At 40.8% G+C, this 21,550-nt stretch overlaps 1 protein-coding gene across 1 annotated transcript in view; it reads left to right on the top strand.

Moving 5' to 3' along the window:
- Ubap2 (ubiquitin associated protein 2) overlaps window positions 1–21,550 on the top strand; it is an 83,209-nt gene that overhangs the window by 28,168 nt on the left and 33,491 nt on the right. Inside the window, exons 3-7 of the mRNA XM_028779087.1 lie at window positions 10,350–10,427; window positions 12,849–12,959; window positions 18,078–18,231; window positions 20,452–20,529; window positions 21,462–21,516. Of these exons, the coding sequence (XP_028634920.1) occupies window positions 10,350–10,427; window positions 12,849–12,959; window positions 18,078–18,231; window positions 20,452–20,529; window positions 21,462–21,516 (476 nt within the window). The remainder of the gene's footprint in view (window positions 1–10,349; window positions 10,428–12,848; window positions 12,960–18,077; window positions 18,232–20,451; window positions 20,530–21,461; window positions 21,517–21,550) is intronic.

Genomic DNA, 21,550 nt, shown 5'->3' with positions numbered 1-21,550 from the left:
GTGCTTTGGTTTCTTGTCGTTGACATATTTGAAGAATATAGGGTAATTACATCCTACATTGCCTTCTAATCTGGGTTGGTATGCTTTATGATTAGAATTAATTGCATATTCTTTATATAAGTAGATATGATCTATTATTTTCCCCCTTTTCAGTGCTAGGCATCACACGCAGAATCCTGTATACGTTGGGCAAATAATGTTCTGCTACTGAAGTCTCAACTAGATAGTAGTTTGTTTTTAACGCATCATATTATCACATGAAATAATAGGTTCTAAGTTAGGTTAGGTTTTTTTTTTTTTCTTCCCGGTTTTCGAGACAGGGTTTCTCTGTGTAGTCCTGGCTGTCCTGGAACTCACTCTGTAGAGGAGGCTGGCCTAGAACCCAGAAATCCGCCTGCCTCTGCCTCCCAAGTGCTGGGATTAAAGGCGTGCGCCACCACTGCCCGGCCTAAGTTAGTTTTAAAATATAAAGTGGAGTATAATTCTTTGTAGAATGATTGTAAGGAGTTAGAAATTATTTAAGATTGCTATCAGGAAGTGGTAATTTTTATTGTATATTCCACATAAACTATAAAATTATTATTTTTTTTTAAATTTGAGGTGGATATAGGGTTCTGTGCCTACAGTTCCAGCATTAGGCCAGGTAAGGCAGAGGATTACAAATCAGAAGGCAAGGTTGGTGAAAAGACTCTTCTATAAAGGCCCTTGCTACCAAGCTGACAACCTGAGGTTGATCCTGGGTTCACATGATGTGATGGAGGAGGGCATCCACTCGTGCAGCTTATTCTCTGTCCTCCACACAGTGGAGTGCTGTAGGGGAATGTGCATGCCCACACAGCACAATAAATAAATGAATTAAAAACACAAGATACCAGGGTGAGGTGGTGCATGCCTTTAATTTCAGCACATAGCAGACAGAGGCAGGTGGATTTCTATAAGTTTAAGGTCTGCCTCGTCAACCTAGTTACAGGACTTAAAGGGCTACATAGGCAGAAACCCTATCTCAAAAACAAACAAACAAAAAAATGAAATAAAATTACATCAAACACTATAGAAAACCTATGGCTTCTGTTTAAGAAGATAATGCAAAAAATAATATGCCTACATAATTTTTTGTTTCTTTTACTGTTTTGTTTTGAGACAGTATCAACTGTTTAGAGAAGACTGCTCTTAAACTTACTAACATCGTTCTGCCTTTGCCCCCTGAGTGCTCTATTACTAGCATGAATCACCATGCCTGTCAATGAGGATCTTTTAAAAAATAAAATAGGCACTCAGTGGATAAAGGCATTTGCTGCCCAGCCTAATGACATTATTTGGGTTTCTAGGGCCCACGTGATAGATGGAGAGAGCTGACTCTAGCAATCTGTCTTCTAACTTCTGTATATATACATGTGTGTGCACATGTGTGAATGTGCACATACACAGACACAAAGAATAGATAACTAATTTTTAAAAATTTAAAATAATAAAGTAGGCCACCTAGATGTGATAGCTGATACAGGAGGATTGCTGTGAGTTCCAAGGTAGTCTGCTATTGAGTCTAATAGTGAGTTTCTGGCTGCCTGGGTTACAAAGATCTTGTCTTAACCTCTGCCCCCAGACAAAAAAAAAGCCTAAACCAAAAAGATAGCCCTACTCCAATAACTTATCCAAATATTTCTGAAAAACAAGTCTAATAAAAAGAAGGGGGGCTCACTAGGGAATCTTCCAGCATAGTTTTCTTAGAAATTAAAAATTATGTATGTGATTGCTTTACCTGTATATGTATTTATGCACCGCTTATGTGCCTGGTCCCCTTGGCAGCCAGAAGAGGGCATTGAAATCCCTGGAACTGGAATTAAAAACTGTTGGGGAGGGTGCACTAACGTTGTTTAAGTTGGAATTATTAGTTGACCCTGCTTTTTCCTCTTTTTTCCCTAAGCTGTACAGACCTCTTGACACTTCTTGAGCTCAGCCTGGTAACTTCCCTATTATACTATTATGTTTGCTGCTTTGTTTATTGAATAATTGAATTGTTTATTGAATAAAGTAATCTTTTTTATAAGGTTGGTAGAGTATTTTATAAAGGTAACAAGTTAACATTTTGACTGAGACTTTTTGATGTATAACATCACTGTTGCAATACTGTGCTTATTAACAGCTTTCAGCTGTGCTTTCAGAAGTTGACTAGTCTGTACTCTGTTCAGAATTAAAATAATTTAAAGAGTGTTTGTCAAAGTCATAATCTTAAACTTAAAAGGCTAAGTCTTCTAAAAGCTCAGTAGTGGATATTTCCATGAGTAAGACAAGGAATAGTGCTTTATAGCTAGAAATGTATGAATGACACTATTAAAATGAAAACAGACACCCCGGGACTGAGATGGAGTTTAGCTGCATGAGGCCACTGGTAATTAATCTGCTGAAAATCTTCAGCCATGTTTGTTTATGCAGACGCTTTTTTAAAATTAATATTTTATATGGTATTTTTGTAGGGCCAGGGAATAAAATGTTCTCATGTTGTGTGCAAATATAGGCAGTGGACATTTATCAAGGAATTTTTAAGCTTAAATGTTGCTGCCTTGGTCTTACAGGCATATCTTAATGGTCTGGTGTTTGACTAGCTTTTGGTTGAGTCCGTAGCATTGTGAAACAAAATAACATTCTTTATAGAGCCAGCATTTGTTGCTCCTTTTTTGCTCATACCCCCTTTCAGAAAGATAATACACACAGTTCCTGGCTTTGTTAATTCTTTGTATTCTTGGACTCTCTGAGATTAAAAAAAAAGATTTATCTTATAATTTTCAAATAAGGTTGTATGTGTCCATGTGTCTGTCTCTGTTGTGTGTGTCTGTCTGGGTGCTTGTATGTGTATATGTGCATGTTGAATGTGAGCAGGCAACCTCAGAGGGTGGCCAGAGGTGGATGTCCAATCCTGATTACAGCTCAAGTAACAGGTAGTTGTCAACTGTCTGATGTGATTCCTGAGAACTGAACTCTGGTCCTCTGAAAGAACAGCAAGTGTTCTTTAACTGTTGACATATCTCCAGCCCCTTTGTATTATGACATTTTGACATTACCCTATGAAGTATTTTCTCTTTGAAAATTCTCAAATCATTGTGCCCTCTCCCCAGTATATGCTTTTAAAAATGTATTTATGAGACAAGGTTTCACCATGTAGCTTTGGCAGGCTTGGAACTGTCAGGATAGGCCAGGTCACCCTTGACTTTACTGCCTTTGATTGACTCTGAATTGCTGGGACTAAGGACGAGTTCTACCATGCCTGTTCTGCCATGCTGGGTCACAACTGCCTTTACCTTGCTTCCTTATCAAGGCTGTATACTAATCCAGGTTTTTGCTGCTACATTATTACATGTTAAAATTCTTGTGGGGGAGCATGATTAATGTATTTTCTACTGTACACAAAAACAAATAGTGCGAGGTTGTGTCAGTTGAGTTGGGCACAGTAGTAATTTTTAAGGATAGGAACTTTTTCATTTTCTACAAAGACTGATAATTTTCCAAATTATTGTTAACCTACCCTGTTATTGTTAACTGTTCTAATGTTATTCTCAAGATGCCACACACATTTGAAGGTATTTTCTGCTTATACAAACAGAAGTTATAATTTTTAAACGTCATGTTGTGTTGTTTAGTTTTCTTGCCTAATTTTCTTGTCTGTTGACTTGTAACAAAATTCTAAGGGCAGGTATCCTTGGTTCTGTTTGGTTTGGTTCCTTCCCCTCTGCTCCCTTCCCCTTCTTCCCTCTCCTCTCCTCTTTTGAAGGATCTCTCTTGCTCTGGCTGTCCAGGAACTCACTCCTAGTTAAGGTTAGCCTAAGACTCAGAGATTCACCTGTACCTGTTGAGGTTAAAGGCTTACATCATCACCCACACCTTGCTTATTCTGATCTTAAGGAAAATGTTTTAGTGTCTCATCATTATGTATGACAGTTGTTAATGTTTGTAGTTTCTTTTATCAGGATGAGGGTTTTCTCCTCCCTGCTGAGTTTGTTGAATAGTCTTTATAATAAAAAGGTTGGATTTTGTAGGCCAGGCTGTGGCAGTCTACACCTTTAATCCCAGCACTTAGGAGGCAGAGGCAGGCAGATCTCAAGTTCAAGGACAGCCTGGTCTATAGAGTAAGTTCCAGGACAACCAAGACTATCTAGAGAGACTTTTTTTCAAAAAAGAAAAAAAAAAAGTTGAATTTGTCAAGTACATTCTGTGATTCTGAGGATGATTATAGATTTTTATTGCTGTTCTTATTCTCTTTTGGGGAAGGGGGTCGGGGACTAAACCTGGGGCCTTCTATGTTCTGCCACTAAGTCATACCTCAGCCTAGAATATGAAGTTTATAATTGTATAATTGTATAATATAATACATTTCTCCCATTGCCTTACTGTTGCCTGATGTTAGATGTTAACTTTGTAAATCAACTTTTATTCCTGAGAAAAGCCTGTCATGTTCTTAGTATATGATCATTTTTGTTAATTGTTAATTTGCTAATACTGTTGATAATTTTTTATTTATTGATAAAGTATCCTTTTTTATGTCTTTGTTTTTGGTATTACTACAGTCTGGTTTGCATAGAGTTGAAAAGTGTGTTCCATGTTGGTTTTGATAGTTTGTGAAGAATTGTTAATGAAATAACTTTTTTATTTCTGTCCCTCTTTATCTATCTATCTATCTATCTATCTATCTAAATATCTAAATATCTATCTATCTATCATCTATTGAAACAAGCTCTTAAATCAGACTGTAAGTATATTCAGGTGTAAATCAGACTGGCCTTGGACTCACTGTGGCCCAGGTAGCCCTCAAACACATGAAATCCTCCTGCTTCATCCTCATTCAAACACATGAAATCCTCCTGTTTCAGCCTCTTGAGTGCTAGGGATTACAGATCTGAGTCACCATGCTCCACTTTTCTGGGGAGTTTTGATAACTAGTTACTTAACCTATTATGAGTCTTTCTCTTTAGTAGTTGATGATTTTCTTCCTCTTCCATTCATTTTTTTTTTTTTTTTTTAGTTTTTCGAGACAGGGTTTCTCTATGTAGTCCTGGCTGTCCTGGAACTCACTTGGCTGGCCTCGAACTCAGAAATCCGCCTGCCTCTGCCTCCCAAGTGCTGGGATTAAAGGCGTGTGTCACCACCGACTGGCGGTTTTTTTTTTTTTTTAAGGTTAGAGTGTGGATAGTCACAAGCTACAGTGTGTTCCTTCTTTTCTATCTATGTTGGTGTATTAGTTTGTTTGTAGGTCAAAGGATAACCTTTGTTGTCTATTCCCTTGTTGAAGTGGGGTTTCTTTTGTTCCTGCTGGCAGCATATTGCAGGCTAGCTGGTCCTTGATCTTCTGGAACAATTCTCTTGTCACATCTTTGGTAGACATGCTGGGATTATAGATATATGCTACTGCATCCTGACAATCTCAGAGATGTTGTCAGGTGTAGGATTGTATGGTTAGAGCTTTTACTAGCTGAGCCCTCTCCCTGGCCCTAGTTTGTGTCTTTTTCAGGATTATATTTTATCTAGGCTATCGAATTTGGTGACACATATTTGTTCTAGGTTTTCCTTTTTTTTTTTTCCTGAAGTTTCATTTTTGTTGTTTGTTTAAGGCAAGATCTCACCTTGTGCTAGGCTGTCCCTGAACTCACTAACTTCCTGCCTCACTCACCTTTAATAATGGGTGTGTTAAAATAATAGGTGTGTGTTATGCTTTGCAATCTCTCTAGTGACAGTGTTCCTTCTCTCTTTTACTCCTAATATTACTACTCTTGAATCTTGTGTCTTTGTAGCTGGGTATTTATCTATTTTATTGACATATCTTGAACTATGAGTCAACCTTTGAACAGGTAGCAATGAAGCTAGCTTAGTATAAGAGTGACCACCTATCTTGCTAGAGCCCTGGCTTCTGTTTCTAGGACCACCAGAAAACAAAGCAAAGTGACACGCACACACACCCAGACTTACAGACTCATGTTTCTCCTCCCCCCCCCCCCCCCCCCCCCCCCCCCGCCTTTTTTTGAGGGATTTCTCTGTATAGCTATGGCTGTCCTGGAACCAGGCAAGCCTGGAACTCACAGAAATCTGCCTGCCTCTGCTTCCTACCACTACCTCTAGGCTGACCCCCACCTCCCTTTTAATACAGCTTTTTAATCTTTAACACAGGTGATTTGGAACTCAGTACATAACCTGGGGTAGTTTTGAACTTGACCAGATCCTTCTCCTCAGCTGGGATTGAGAATGTGAATGACCACACCCAGCTGGAGTCATGTTCTAATTTGTTGACATCTCTCTTTCTTTCTTTGCTTCTTTTTGGTTTTTCGAGACAGGGTTTCTCTGTATATCTCTGGCTGTCCTGAAACTCATTCTATAGACCAAGCTGGCCTCGAACTCAGAAATCCGCCTGTCTTTGCCTCCTAAGTGCTGGAATTAAAGGCGTGCGCCACCACCGCCCAGCGACGTCCCTCTTTCTAATCTTCATTTGTTTTAGTTTCTCTGTCTTCTGTTCCTTCTTTTCTATCTGTGTTGGTATATTAGTTTGCTGTTCTTTCTTTAGTTTCTTAAGGTATAATCAAATTTTTTCTTTCTGGTTTTGTTTGAGACAGGGTCTTTGTGGCTTGGTTGGCTTGCGGCTCCTCCCTCCTTGATTCTTGAGTGATGAGCACTGCTCACTGCTGTCATGGTTCATTGTCAACATGTATTTTTTTTTTTCTTCAGGAGCTGCCATTATTAATCTCTGAGTCATTTCTTCAGGGTTCTTCCCCCACCCCCAGACATTTTAGATTGAAAGTAATATATAATGTTTAGATCTGTTATGAAAGGCAGTAGAAGGCACTGTATTAATATGGGACAAACTGGTCTGGGTGCTTTCAGCTCCCGGAGCATCCATGGTTTGCTATCACTTAGAAATGGCTCTCATCTGGACTGCAAATGTAATGTGATCACTCCCTGTCAGGTTGTAGTTTCTGGTTGTTCCTGACTCCTAGTTCATTGATCATGCTGTTGAGGTTTTTGTCTACAACACTGGGACTTCTCAGGTGATGGTGGGTCCAGGGAATAGTTATCTGGTGTGCAGTAGGAATAATGACAGTGTACTTAAGGTTTTTGAGTATACTGGGAAAGATTGCATTGACACCATCAGGAAGTGTGGGTGCTGAATTTCTTCTATACAGATATCTTTCTCGGTTTAATGCAGTAGTGTTTGGCAGTTAAGCTGAGGTAATAGCATAAAAAGATTGGGATGACAGGTTTGGCGTTTAGATTGGGCATAATAGATAGCCACAGCTGCTGGAGTTTGTATACTCACCCACCTTCGTGAAATGGAAAGGCCTTGTAAAAAGATGTCTTATAATTCAGAAACTGCCAGTACCCCCTTGCATCTTCAAGTTCCTTGAAATGAATGAAATTTTATAATAAAAGTTGAATGGAGCTGGGCTGTAGTTCAGTTGGTACAGTGCCCAAGACCCTGGTTCATTCCCCTAGTTTCACATAAACTGGCAGTGGTGGCACAAGCTTATAGTCTAAGCACTTGGAAGGCAGAAGCAGAAAGGTGGGAAGTTTAAGATCATCTTCTGCTGTATATATTGTGAGTTATAGCCTAGCTTAGCCTACATAACATTTCTTACCAAAACAAACCTGACGAAAGCTTTGAAGAAAAGCTTTGCTATATTGATTGAGACTGTGTCTTATTCTGGCACTCAGGCTGATCCTGAGTTTCTGATCATCTTTCTCCTCATTTGTGGTTTTTCAGGTACATGCCATACTTGATCAAGTATTTAGAGGTTTTTTTTTTTTTTTTGGTTTTTCAAGATGGGGTTTCTCTGTGTAGCCCTGGCTGTCCTGGAACTCATTCTGTAGACCAGGCTGGCCTCGAACTCAGAAATCCACCTGCCTCTGCCTCCCAAGTGCTGGGATTAAAGGCGTGCGCCACCACCGCCCATTGTATTTAGAGTTCTAAATATGTGTTCAGGAGTTAATGCAGACTTTTAGTTAAGCATCCTGATTTAGTCAAGCATGGTGGCACACAACTTTAATCCCTGTACTAGAGAAGCAGAGGCATACAGATCTGTGTGAGTTCCAAGGCCAGCACAGTCTGTGTGGTGGATTCCAGGCCATCCAGGGAACCCTGTCCCACAAAACAAAACAAAGAAAGAATGAGAATTTAGGGCTGAGAGAGTGGCTCAGCATGTAACGGTGCCTGTGATCAAGCCTGACCTGAGTTTAATTCCCAAGACTCACATGGTAGGAAGAGAGAAACGATTTCTGAACTTGCTCATTGATCTCCAAATGGCGTGCTATCAGATGCCCTTCCCTTAAATAAAAAACAATAAATAAATGTGTATTTATAAAAGAATGTAATTGGCCATGGTACTTCACATTTACATTACAGTTCTGTCATTCTAAAGGCTCAGGCATGAGAATTGCCATGAATTTGAGGCCAGTCTAAGTTACAGAGTGACTTCCTGTCTAGGCAGGGCTACATAATAAGACTTTTTGTCCTAAAATCAACAGCAACAAATAATAAACCAAATAATAGCAACAAAAACTCTCCCTCAGAATAGTAACCTGGGCCTGGAGTGCTTTCTGTGCAATCTGAGGACTGGAGTCTGGATTCTAGCACCCATGTGGCAAGCTGGGAGTTCCACTCATGCTGATGAGCCCAGCTCTGAGGGGTCAGAGGCAAAGGCTTTATTGGTTTTTCTGGCTTCCATCTAGCCAAGGAAACTTGAATCCCAAAGCTGAGGAGAGACTGACTCCTTCTGGCCCTGTTCATTCTGTCCACACGTGCCTGCAGTCAACTAGACTGTCAGAGTGAATCAACACCATGGGTTTTAAAGACAGAACAGTAACTGAAAGAAGAAACTTCTGAAGTAATGTTAATTTTACTAGAAATGTGTACAGAGATATGGGGGAAAGTTTATATCTTTTACCTATATACTTTTTGGCCTAATCCTGGTATTTTTTTCAAAATTAAGATACTGTATTAGGAGCCAAAAATAATGGTGCATATGCCTCTAATCTCAAGACTTTGAGGCTGGAGAAAGAAGAGTTCAGGACTAGCCTGGACTATGTAGTAAGGCTCTTATCTCGAGAAAGAAAATGAAAGAAAATCCAGTCAGGCTTGGTGGCACAGTCCTGTAATCCCAGGTCCTTAGGGGCTAAAAATAGGACTTTAAGGCCTGTCTGGATTATAGAGTGAGTTCAAAGCCAACCTAGACAGTCTATCTATTTTTGAGATAAGTCTATCAAATAGCTCTGTCCTGGAATTCCTTATATAGACCTGACATGTAGTCACAGAGATCCTCCTGCTTCCTCTGCCTCTGGAGTACTTATAGGAAAGAAATGCATGAGCTACCAGGTCTTGTTTCAGCCTAAGCAATTTAGAGAGACTTTGTCTTACAGCAATAGCACAAAACAACAACAAAAATGTAAAACAGATTGGGGAGAAAAAGAAATATATATTTATCACTGATAAGTGCTTGCCTAGCACGTGGGAGGCTCTAGATTCAATTTCTGTTACTATAAAAACTAAAAAAAAAAAAAAAAAAAAAAAGCAAAACATCATACCACCACAAACCCCAAGTGAGCTTTTGTAGTTTGTCACAGTACAATGCTACTAATATTTAACTGCTCCGTTACACAGACAGAAACCCTAAACATTCAGGAGTCTATTTTCTAAAAACAGGGTTTAGCATAAAGAATCCTATTTTCTGTGGAGCTGACTGAAATCTTCCCTTCATTTATAAATTTGTAAGATTGTAAGAGAGAATTAACTTCAGAATTACTCTCTAATTCTGCTAAATGCAGTTCTTTCCCTTCAGAACCAGTCAGAGCCAGTTGGGTGTGGTTTGTAGAGTTTTGTGTGCAGCACTGACTAGCAGTCTGTAACTTGGTGCGTAGATTGGGCAGAAGGATGCTGTGAGTTCTGGGAGCACAGGCACATGGCACCACCACAACTGTCATCTTGCTTTGCCTTCTTCCCTGCCTTCTCAGTGGGAAGGAAATCCATGTAAGCAGCCTGACCGCCAGGTCATTGCAGGGAATGAGTCCTTTATGCTGTTCAATTGGATGGTAGTTTTCTTATGGGAGCAGGTTATATATAGTCCCATGTCTCAAATTAACTACTTCCTTCCTCCCTCTCTGAGATAAGAACTCAACCTAGCCCAGGATATCATATTCTCACGTAGTCGGGTGTGTCCTTGACCCTCCTGTCCCTGCTGGGATGATGAACTCGTGCCCCCACACCTCGTTAATCAGTGTTCCTCAGAGTCATGCTTATTGGTTGAGAGTTGTGTTTGACTGACATTCTAGCATCTGTTGTAATATTTTAGTTGCTAAATTCTACCACTTTTGCTTCCTAGGCAACGGCTGAACAGATGCGGCTTGCTCAAGTGATCTTTGATAAGAATGATTCAGATTTTGAAGCTAAAGTTAAACAGGTATGTTTCTACCAAAGGATACTGTAACTTTTCTTTTATTCTTAGTTTAAAAAAAAAAAGTATTTTCTGGGAGACTAGAGAGATAACTTAGTGGTTAAGAGTACTGGCTACTCTTCCAGAGGACCTGGGTTCCATTCCCAGAACCTACATGGCAGCTCATAACTGTCTGTAACTCCAGTTCCAGGGAATTCGAGACCCTCACACAGACACACATGCAGGAACAACATTGCATATAACATAAAAAGAAATAATAAAGTATTTAAAAATTTTTTCTTATGTATGTGAGGGTTTTGCCTACATGTATCTATGTGTACCACATGCATTCTTATTATTATCTAAGGAGGTCACAGGGCATTAGAGCACCCAGAATAGGATGCCTATGAACCACCGGATGGGTGCCAGGAACTGGACCTGTGTTTTCTGCAGTAGCAGCAAGTGCTCTTAACTGGCGAGTTGTTTTTCCTGCCCCTGCACTTGATTCTTAATATTCTTAAAAAGATAATTTTACTAGGAATCTTTAATTTTAAAATGTGCTTATTACTTAGTCTGAACTTGTATTTGATAATGATTTTGGGCCTATGATCAAGTACTTAATATTGGTAGCCAAATGAAAAAATATAGCATGTCTATCTTGATAGTAGAATCTCAGTAATTAGTGTGTTTGTATGTGACCAGTGGACTAGACATTTGTGAAAGCCCACTGACAGTTGTGTATACCTAGATTCAGAAAGTATAACTTTTGAGATGTGAGGAGTATTGTTTTTAATTGTAGGAAAGAGACAAATTGCCTTTTTAAATGTCAGTGTAATGTCAAACTTCGGTGGACAAAGTATAGATTGTTTTTAGGGTGATGTTTTCATTTCATATTTCAACAAAAAGTCTTTTTGATAAATTAACCTTAATTCCAAACCTTTCTTTACTGCTTTTTCGCCCTTCTAGACTCTAGAAAGCAGGCAGGGCCCTCTGTCCCAGTGTCAGATATCCTATTCTTAGTTGTGTTCTAATTGTTCTTGAGAACAGCATGCTTTGCTGTGTGGATTCCTTGTTCTTAGAGTTGCTGACTTCAGGCTTATAGTAATTTTTTTTTCTTTTTGTAGTTTTCAAAAGTAATTGACTAAAAACCATGTAACTGATGTGGTTGGTACCTGGTACCAACAAGTGGCTACTTGTAGTCTGGCTAGACAGAAGCCTAAATTGTTTGAGCCTAGAGTTTTGAGAGCCACCTGTGGGGCATAGCCATGGCCTGTCTTTCTACCTAATAGAAAGAAGTGAAAGTATGCTACTCTCTTTAGTTCTGATAGGACACCTAGTTGTACCTAGGTGCCTTACAGAGCGAGGTTCTACTATTAGTTCTGTCAGTAGGCAAAGTCTGATTCTTATTGTATGTCTTAATAATTGTGTGTGTCAGATAGTACAGATAGCTAAACACTTGGCAAGTATGGTGCAGGTGTATGATCTCACCTACTTGAAGGGCTGAAGTAGGAAGACTAGAATTTAAATGGGTTCTCGCTAAATCTGGCAATTTAATGAGAGCCTGTCTCAGATGAAAGTAAAAGTAACAAGATTTATCTTACTGTAGAGTACTTGTTCTTCACTTCACAGTGAAGAGGAAAAATGTGAAGATAAAGCACTGGGAATCCATAGAGTGGTTAGAACTCTGGTGGTCCTGGGCTCCAGTGTAAAGAGCTGTGCTTATGTTTATTAGACCAAGAGGCCTCCTTTCTGTGGAAATTTACTTTTATAGTGCTGAGGATCAAGCCTCATACATCCTAGGCAAATGCTCTAATCACTAAACTACAGATGGAACCCACAAGATGTGTGTTCTAGACAGGTGGTTCTATTAATTAGCCTTGGTACTACAGGCATGAGACTCACGAAATGTTAAGAATCAAGCAGTTTTGAACTTAATTAAGTACATGTTAAAATAATTAAATTCCATTAAAACACAATACTTATGTCATAGATTTGTTCATATAGGAAGCCCTAATGCAATTAGTGAATGGTGGCTATGTTCAAATGAAGTCCCAGTTTACATTTTGAGTATCAGAACTTTGCAAGTTCTATGCTGTTGACCTAAGTTTGATAGCATGATCTAGGAGTTCTAAGAATGTTCATCTGTGCATATGTTACACTGATTCATAAGCTGAAGATTGTGGTGACACCTTTAATCCTAGGTTGGGAGGCGGAGGTAGGCTGATCAGTTATGACTTTGATTGGTGGGTGAGTCTGCTAATATTATTTGGGGACACCAGGGGCACAGGAATCTCAACCTGCTCTTTGAGCCTAAACTTACTGGAGTCTAGAAAAGGCCATCATGTCGAAGGACAGCATAATTGCTGTATTTGAATAGAAGAGTCATAAAGTTAGTACTGAATGCCTTTTCCCCCCTTTCCTTTAATCATTTTTTGATTCTTTGAATAGCTTATGGAAGTGACGGGAAAAAATCAGGATGAATGCATTGTGGCCCTACATGACTGTAACGGCGATGTGAACAAAGCTATCAATATACTGCTGGAAGGGAATTCTGACACCGTGAGTATCACTTACTGGTCTGGCCTCAGTGTCAGGTTGCAATTTTAGTGTCACTGAGAATGGGAGCTGTGTTAGAGGTGTTGGGGCAGGCTGTGTTTGGGAGGGAGTGTTCTGGGAAACAACCCTGGAGTCACTCACATTGTAGACAAACACTAGAGGAAAGTTCCACAAGAACAATAACGTGGCTGGCTGTTTCTTCCAGCCCAACAGTTTCTAAAAGTGTCCAAGCTTGTGTACAGTAACAGCACCTGAAAAGTCTGTACTCCAGACTGCGTGTCCTTACTCATCTTAGTCACCACCTCTGGCCACCCCTTAGTGATCTCACTCTCTGCTTTAGCCCAAGCTAGTCCCAAATTGCTCTAGGATGACATTAAACTTCTGGTCTGCCTGTCTCCTTTGTACTAAGATAACATGACACACCATCATACTTGATTTATGCAGGGCTGGGGATTGTGAATGACAGGTGCATTCCTGACTTACACCCCCAGCCCTGCTTTTTTTTTTTAAAGATGTATTTTGTTTTATGTATGTAGTATGTGCATACATATATCAGGTAAGTGCCTATTTCCCTAGGAGGTCAGAAGAAGGCATTCATATCCCTAGAACTAGAGTTCTGGGTAGCTGTAAATCACCATGTAGGTGCTGGGAACTGAATCCTTGTCTTCCGTAAAACCAGCAAGCATTCTTTTTTTGTTGATGATGTTGTTGTTTTCAAGACAGGGTTTCTCTGGGTATCCTTGGCCGTCCTGGACCTCCCTCTGTAGACCAGAGTTTCTGCCTCCAGTGCTGCATAACAAGTGCTCTCTTAACTGTTGAACCAGCCCTTTCTGCCCTGATTCTTAATCTTCAGACTAACTGAAAACCAGGACTTGCTAACTCTTTCTTACTAATGAATTCTTTTTTTGGATTGGGGTGGGGAGGGGTTCGAGACAGGGTTTCTCTTTATAGCTCTGGCTGTCCTGGAACTCACTCTGTACACCAGGCTCGCCTCGAACTCAGAAATCCGCCTGCCTGCCTCCCAAGTGCTGGTATTAAAGGTGTGCGCCACCACTGCCCGGCTTGATTTATATTTCTAAACTGAGGAAAATATTTCAGAGAAAATTAAAAAAAATAATACATCACCTAAGAGAAAATACAGCGATGAATGCACCCAACATGGCTTTCTTGGGGCTGGAGAGATGGCTTGTTGGCTATGAGCATGAACTGTTCTCTACAGGACCTGAGTTCAGTTTCCAGAGCTCTTCTATGATAATTCACAATGGCATATAACTCCAGCTCCAGAGATGAACTTGCACGTGTGCATGCACGCACAGATGGGGGGAGGAAGGGAGAGACTGTCTTTGTACATGTTAAGGCCGGAAGAGAGTGTCAGGTCTCTGAGACTGGATTTATGTACTGTTGTGAGCTAATACTATTTGGATGCTGGAAATAAAACCTAGGTCTTCCGGAAGATCAGACAGTGCCCTTAAATGCTGAGCCATCTCTCCAGACCATATACACACATATTAAAGTAAGTGTGTGTGTATATTTTTATTTTGTGTAGATAGGTGTTTGGCTGCATGCATGTCTGTGTATCATGTGCATGTAGTGCCTGTGGAAGCTACAGTGGGTTATCAGATTCCCCAGAACTGGAGTTAATTGGTTATGAGCCATCCTGTGGATACTGAGAATCAAACCTGGATCATCTCTCTGGAAGAGCATCCAGTGTCCTTTCTCTTTTTTCTTTTTCAATACAAGGTCTCACTATATAGCTCTTACTCTCCTGGGACCCACTCTTAGCTTTGACTCAATTTTCAAGCATGGCCTTGAACCCACAGAGATCTGCCTGCCTCTGCCTCTCTGCCTCTTGAGTGCTGGGATTAAAGGCATGAGCCACTAAATCAGACAGGTGCCCTTCTTTTCAATGTTTGGGTTTAATCATAGTATAGCTTTAAGGGGAGGCTGTTACAAATATTCACTGTATAAAATTGGAGTGCTGGGAGAAACCAAATACTGTAACTATACACTACTTTTTAAAAATTTGATGTTGAATAGAATGAAGTTTTTGGGCTGGAGACATGGCTAAGCAGTTAAGAGCACATGCTGTCCTGCAGAACACCTACACAATAGCTCACAACTGTTTGTAACTCTAGTTTCAGGAGATCTGGCACCCACTTCTGACCTTTGTGGAGACTAGGCAAGCATACGATACACAGACCTACATGTAGACACTCGTGGTGGCATATGCTTTTAATCCTAACACCAGGTGGGGAGATAAATCTCTGAGTTCAAGACCAGCCAGGGTTATATAGAGAGGCTTTTTCTCAACACAGCAACAACAAAAAGAATTTTGTTTGCATAAAGCTCATGTAATTTGGAAGGTAGTTCACTATTTCTGTGCAGCTGTATCTATAAGTAAGATTCCATGTTGGAGAATACTGCTCTCTTTTTGTAATTAATGCATCAACTATGCAAATTTATTGGGGAAATGCCACGGTAAATGATGAATTAAACTCTGCAGTTATGTATTGGGATATAGTTCAGAGTTAGTTGGTTGAGTGCTTGCCTGGCATGTGTAAGGCCTGGTTTTCTTGCCTGCTTCCATAGTTCTGTGTGGCAGAAAGTTCAGGAAAGCAGGTTTAGCTTTGACTCCATGTTGAGTTTGAGATTAGCCTGCCCTACAAGAAACCCTACCTCCCCAAAGTACATGATTTTTCACAGACATTTTAGCATGCATTTCTTGGGTATTATAAAAACTCAACAGTACTGTCTTTTTTTTTTTTTTTTTTTTTTTTTTTTAATGGTGTTTGGTTTTTCAAGACAGGGTTTCTCTGTATAGCCCTGGCTGTCCTGGAACTCACTCTGTAGACCAGGCTGGCCTCGAACTCAGAAATCCGCCTGTCTCTGCCTCCCAAGTGCTGGGATTAAAGGCGTGCCCCACCACCGCCCGGCAATACTGTCTTTTTTAATAAGGAAGAAATTGACGGGAAAGAACTTTCTCAAGTTGTTTGCTAGGGACTTGTCCTGTTCTGGTAGAGGTATTCCCAAATACCTTTATGTATTGCCATTTCTTTAGCTTCCTTAAATATAAATTTGGCAATGTGTTGGGTCAGCCTTTATTTGAGTCAGTGTTTCATGTAGCCCTGGTGGCCTTGAACTTGCAATGTAAGCAAGGATGACTTTGAACTCGTGATACTTTTGCCTCAGTATCCCATGTGTATCTTACAAGCATGCACCACTATGCCTGGTTGTTGTTGTTGTTGGTGTGTGTGTGTGTGTGTGTGTCTGTCAATGTGACAAGTTTTTACTTCCTAGCCCAGGCTGGGCTGGAATTTACTATGTAAGATAGATTGACCTCAGACTCAAAGCATTCTTAAGTGCTGGGATGACAGTGTGAGCTACCATGCCTTTAAAATTTAATTAATTAAAATTTGTCTTTTAAATTTTATTAACTTTAATTCATTTTTCTGTGAGTGTTTTGCTTGAATCTATACATGTGCTGGGTGGCAGAGGATGTCAAAAGAGAGTGTTGGATCCTCTGAAATTAGTGTTATAAGTTATAGATGGTTGAAATCACCATGTGGGTGCCGTGAACTGAACCTTGGTTTTCTGCAAGAGCAACAAATGCTCTTAACTGCTGAGCCAATTCTCCAGCTCCATCACCAGCTTTGTCTGGAACATAGAAACTTCACATCAGGGGCCAGAGCTGGATCTCTGTTTTTGTCAGAGAGCAGGTGTTAGTAAGTTAGGGGCTGACTGTAGTTACAAGTACTCTTGTTAACAGGGTGCGACTGTGAAGGAGATGCAGCAGAGGAGAATTGTTTTGGAATTCTGACTGGTGATAGGACACTGTGTGGGACATAGTTTCCTCTGTGCTTTTTGCCATGGGTCTTACCTGATGGCATCTGCAGCTTTGTGGCTAATGACTAACCAACGGCAGTGACTGTCTTCCCACACTAACTGTGCATGTAGATTCTGATCAATGGTAAATATTGAACTTTTAAAATAAATATTGTAATAAATATGGATGCAGGTTGTCACAAGTAACTTTGGATATCTATATTTTATAATTACTTGGTTCACTTTAAAAACCTGTGTATTTGCACTTGAGGTACATAGTTGTCTCTTTCATGTTTATGATATAGTACTGGACAAACTGCCTCCTTTCTCACAAATGAATTCTTGTACCTCTATGGATAGCTCACAAGCCAAGACTTGCTTAAGGCTTGTGTGTATGTCTTTTACTGACTGAGATGGGATTATATTGAACCGTTCCTCCAGGGTTGATTTGTTCTGTTTTGTTTGCTGTTGTTTCCAGGAAATAGAACTAAACGGATATCAGGATGTAGGCCTGCAGGCCCGAAGCCGCTCTGCTGCGGGGCATGTCCCCTTGGGGGATGGGGTGGAGCTCTGACTGCACTTAGGAATGGGAAAGCGCAGTCTGAGACATGGGAAAGCTGCAGCTGGTTTGGGGGTCCCCTGGCCCGTGACAGGACCGGGACCATGAGGGTTTCTATTGGACGTCTAGGCAGGGAAGAGCACAGAATGGAGTCAGGGGTCTGGGGAGCTCCTGCTTGTCTCACAGGGGATAATTGTCCTTGGCTTGGCAGTGGTTGTCTTGGTGGCGGTTGTGGCTGGGATAGTAGACAGGCCTTCTACAAGAGATTAGGCTGTGGCTCTGTTGGTGAAGGTCTTCTCCATGGCTCCCCATGAAAACAGACAGTCCATGGTTCTAAAGAGTTTATTGTCAAGGTGGAAAATGGATGCATGAAGCTATATCCCACTTCTAAGGGTGGCCTGAGATTAAATACCTTTTGCAGGGAGGAGTGTCTGGGAAGGTAAGCTTATTGGCTGAGCTGTCCCAGCCTACCTCATTAACATGGAGAACTCTGTCTTGAGCCTACATGACCCTCAGACCCTCCCTTTTGTGAGAGAAACATGACACATGTTCCAAGTCAGGAGTCTGGGAGGGAGCTGGGAGTCGCCTGCACCTCAGGTGTGTGTGTCCACCAAGTCTCCAGGACTCTACCTTACCAAACGCCTGTCATGGTTTTACGTCCCACAAATGGGAAAGAAATAAAATACAAGTTTTGAAAGCTGTGTGACCACTCAGTCATTGCAGACTCTACTTTTTGATAGACTTCATGGGAGACTGTAGGAGGGAAGAAGAAGAATTTTGGAAGAGAAAGCTCAGAAAACAAAGAAAACAGAGAGAAGAGGACGGAGAGAGAAGCAAGTCGTGGACGGGGCAACAACAACCGCAAGGGAAGAGGTGGCAGCCGCGGCCGAGAGTGTGAGTGTAGCTCTTCTCATAGCCGTTCTCACACACCCCGGCTGAGGGAACAGCCCAGAGAGCGACCGGCCACAGCAGTGTCTCTGTCAATCACTCCCACTTGACTCTGGGTCACACAGGGCAGTCCATAAGGTCTTGTGCCGACCTCGGCTGCAGGTCGTTCATTCTTGTCCTTTCAGACTGGTTACAGTGCAAGCAAGCTGGGAGTGGGGTGGGTATAGGTTCATTCGTATGAAGCTATTTTTTCTTTCCCTACAGATATCCATGGTTTAGACATGGATTAGAGATGTCTAGGTGTGTCTTCAGTCCTAGGTAGAGGCATGTGGATTCTTGTGAGTTTTGAGGCCATGTAGATATACATAGTGAGTTCCAGACCAGCCAGAGTTACATAGTGAGACCCTGTCACACACACACACACACACACACACACACACACACACACACCCAAAAAAAAAAAAAAAAGTAAGGGAGACAGATTCAGAAGGCAGAATTTTTTTAACAGTTTCCTTTGGATTCATATTTTGACACCATTTTACTTGGAACAGCCCAGGAGGCAACTTCTTGCTGTGTAGGGAGTACTTTGGCAACCTATAGTAATGAGAAAACAGATTTTTCAAACAGCTCATAGCCAGGTGATATCTGTAATCCTAGAATTTGAGAGCCTTTAGCAGAAAAATTGTGAGTTCCAAACCAACCTAAGCTACACCGTAAAATCTTGTCTCAAAGAACTACCCCCTAGTCCTTGTGAAACTAATTACTCTTCTGCAGTACTTTTAAATTTATCATATCCTTTCCTATAATCCTCATCTGTTTCTGAACTTTATTTGTCTCAGGTACAAGTTCTAGGTAACATTAGTATACTGTAAGACAGGTGTGCTGGCCCATCCCTTTAATCCCACCACATGAGACCTAGCTCATGTGAGCAAAGCAGCAACTAAAAATGAAGTCAATGATATTAATATCTCTTGACCAGTTTTTGTATTGTATGGAGCCATTGGAACCAGTATGAATATGAAAAACAGAAGTCTGCACTTGCCTTTTCTCCTAGTATGCTAAAAAGCTTGTCCCTTACACTTTACCTTTTGTAAAGGAATAAGTTCTGGGTGTTTATAGCGTTGCTTTGTAATAAGTGTTGGTTTTGTTGTTGTTCTTATTTAAAGAAAATTTATTTTACATGAGGTACATCTAGACAAAGTAAAATTGCCATCTTATTTCTATGCAGATTGACTGTCTTATAGCTTGATATGCTAACCAGGCTGGCCTCACAGAGATCCTGTCTCTGTTCTGAGTGTTGTGATTAAAAGCATGTGCCACCAGGCTTAGCACTATGTTTTTTGTATTGTTGTTGGTTTTTTTTGTTTTTTGAGGGTTTTTTTTTGAGACAGGGTTTCTCTGTGTAGCCCTCGCTGTCCTGGAACTCACTCTGTAGACCAGGCTGGCCTGGAACTCAGAAATCCGCCTGCCTCTGCCTCCCAAGTGCTGGGATTAAAGGCGTGCACCACCACTGCCCAGTTATTACCATGTTATTTTGATTTCATTTTTTATTCTGTGATTTCTTTTCTTTTCTTTTCTTTTTTTTTTTTTTTAATGGTTTTTGGTTTTTCAAGACAGGGTTTCTCTGTGTAGCCCTGGCTGTCCTGGAACTCACTCTGTACACCAGGCTGGCCTCGAACTCAGAAATCCACCTGCCTCTGCCTCCCAAGTGCTGGGATTAAAGGTGTGCGCCACCACTGCCCAGCTGTTCTGTGATTTACTTTTGGTGTCATTCCATATTTTGGTCCACACCTCCCTGCCTCTCTCTTTTCTTTTTGTCCTTTTTTTATTTTCTTTCTTGTAAACACTAGGTCTGATTTGTGTTGTCCATCTGGCCTTGAATTTAAGACTGCCTTGGGCTTGCATCCTAGTGTTGGATAAGTCTTCCATCACATGCTTCCAGTCTTTTGCTTCTTTTATTTTTCTTGATTTCTAAATGTTGTTTACATTTTAATTTCTTTTTGACTTTTTTTTTTTTGGCTTTTTTTGGCTTTTGATACAGATCTCCCTCCATATGTAGCCCTCATTAGAATTTAGACCAGGCTGGCCTTGAATTTGTGGGATTAGAAGAGAGTGCTGGGTTTTTGATTGTTCCTGTCCATTTTGTTCTTGGTTTTGTAAGTACCTCATAAGTTTGGTAAGAGGTTTGAAAATGAAAAGCTGACATGTCTGCTTTTTCCTCTTTAGTCAAAGGTGAAGAGAATGGGACTGATTGCAGCCAAGGAGACAAGCCTGCAGAGCGAGGCAAGCGGGCCCGCGGCAGAGGTGAGAGAGGAGAAGGACCAGGCCAGCTGCTGCTGCTCTGGCTTTTAAGGATGAGTGGAAATGCATTATGAACAAATGTTCTCTTAAGATGGCTGTGAAGGAACCATTTAGATTACGCTGGGTTCTTTTGTTTTTACAGTTTGCTTTGGTTTTTGTTATTTTTGGTAATGAAGGTTGCCTGTTGTTGGTAAGAATGTACTCCACCACTGAGCCACACTTCAGAGCCTGGATTATGTCACTTTGAACAATCCTTTTGGTTATTTTCAGATGAATTGTGAAAACCAGTTTTATAATTAGTTATAGTGGTGTACAGATGAATCCCAGCACTTGGGAAGCAGAGGCAGAGGTATGAACAGTTCTGATATACATAGTTATACTATCAACAGTGCAAGGATAGCTTATTTATTTGGGGGTTTGGGGTTTTTTTGTTTTGTTTTCAGTACAGTTTCTCCATAGCTCTGGCTGTCTTAGAACTTGCTCTATAGGCCAGACTGGCGTCCAATTCAGAGATCTGACTCCCGATTGCTGGTATTAAAGGCTTGCGCGCCACCATTGCCAAGTCATAATTTATTTATATTTATGTTTTATGTGTATGGCATGTATCTGTGCCATGTATATGCAATGCCTGTGGTGGCCAGAAGGGGGCATCAGATGCCCCTAAGAAGGGGTGAGCTGGGTGCTGGGAATGGAACCCAGGTACGCTGGTAGAGAAACCAGTCCTCTTAACCACTTTGCCATCTCTCCAGAATTTTTTTTTTTTTTGGGGGGGGGGGGGGTTCATACTGTAGTCTATGATGGTTGAGAAGTCATCCTGTAGCCCAGATGGTCCTGAAACTCTGCCTCATTTAATCATTCAGTAATAAATACATAAAAAATACAACTATATTCTAAAATTGTGGGGTTTTGTTGTTGTTTTTGTGTGTTTTTTTTAGGATTTGGACGTGGCAGGGGCAGAGGGACAGGAAGGTTCTCCGCTCAAAGCATGGGGTAAGTCACAGCCATCCTATTCCTAGTTGTTGTA

This window comes from Grammomys surdaster, unplaced genomic scaffold (assembly GCF_004785775.1).
Source record: "Grammomys surdaster isolate TR1022 unplaced genomic scaffold, NIH_TR_1.0 344, whole genome shotgun sequence".
NCBI lineage: Eukaryota > Metazoa > Chordata > Mammalia > Rodentia > Muridae > Grammomys > Grammomys surdaster.
Note: the sequence above shows the minus strand (reverse complement) of the source record. Positions and strands in the feature narration are given on the sequence as shown.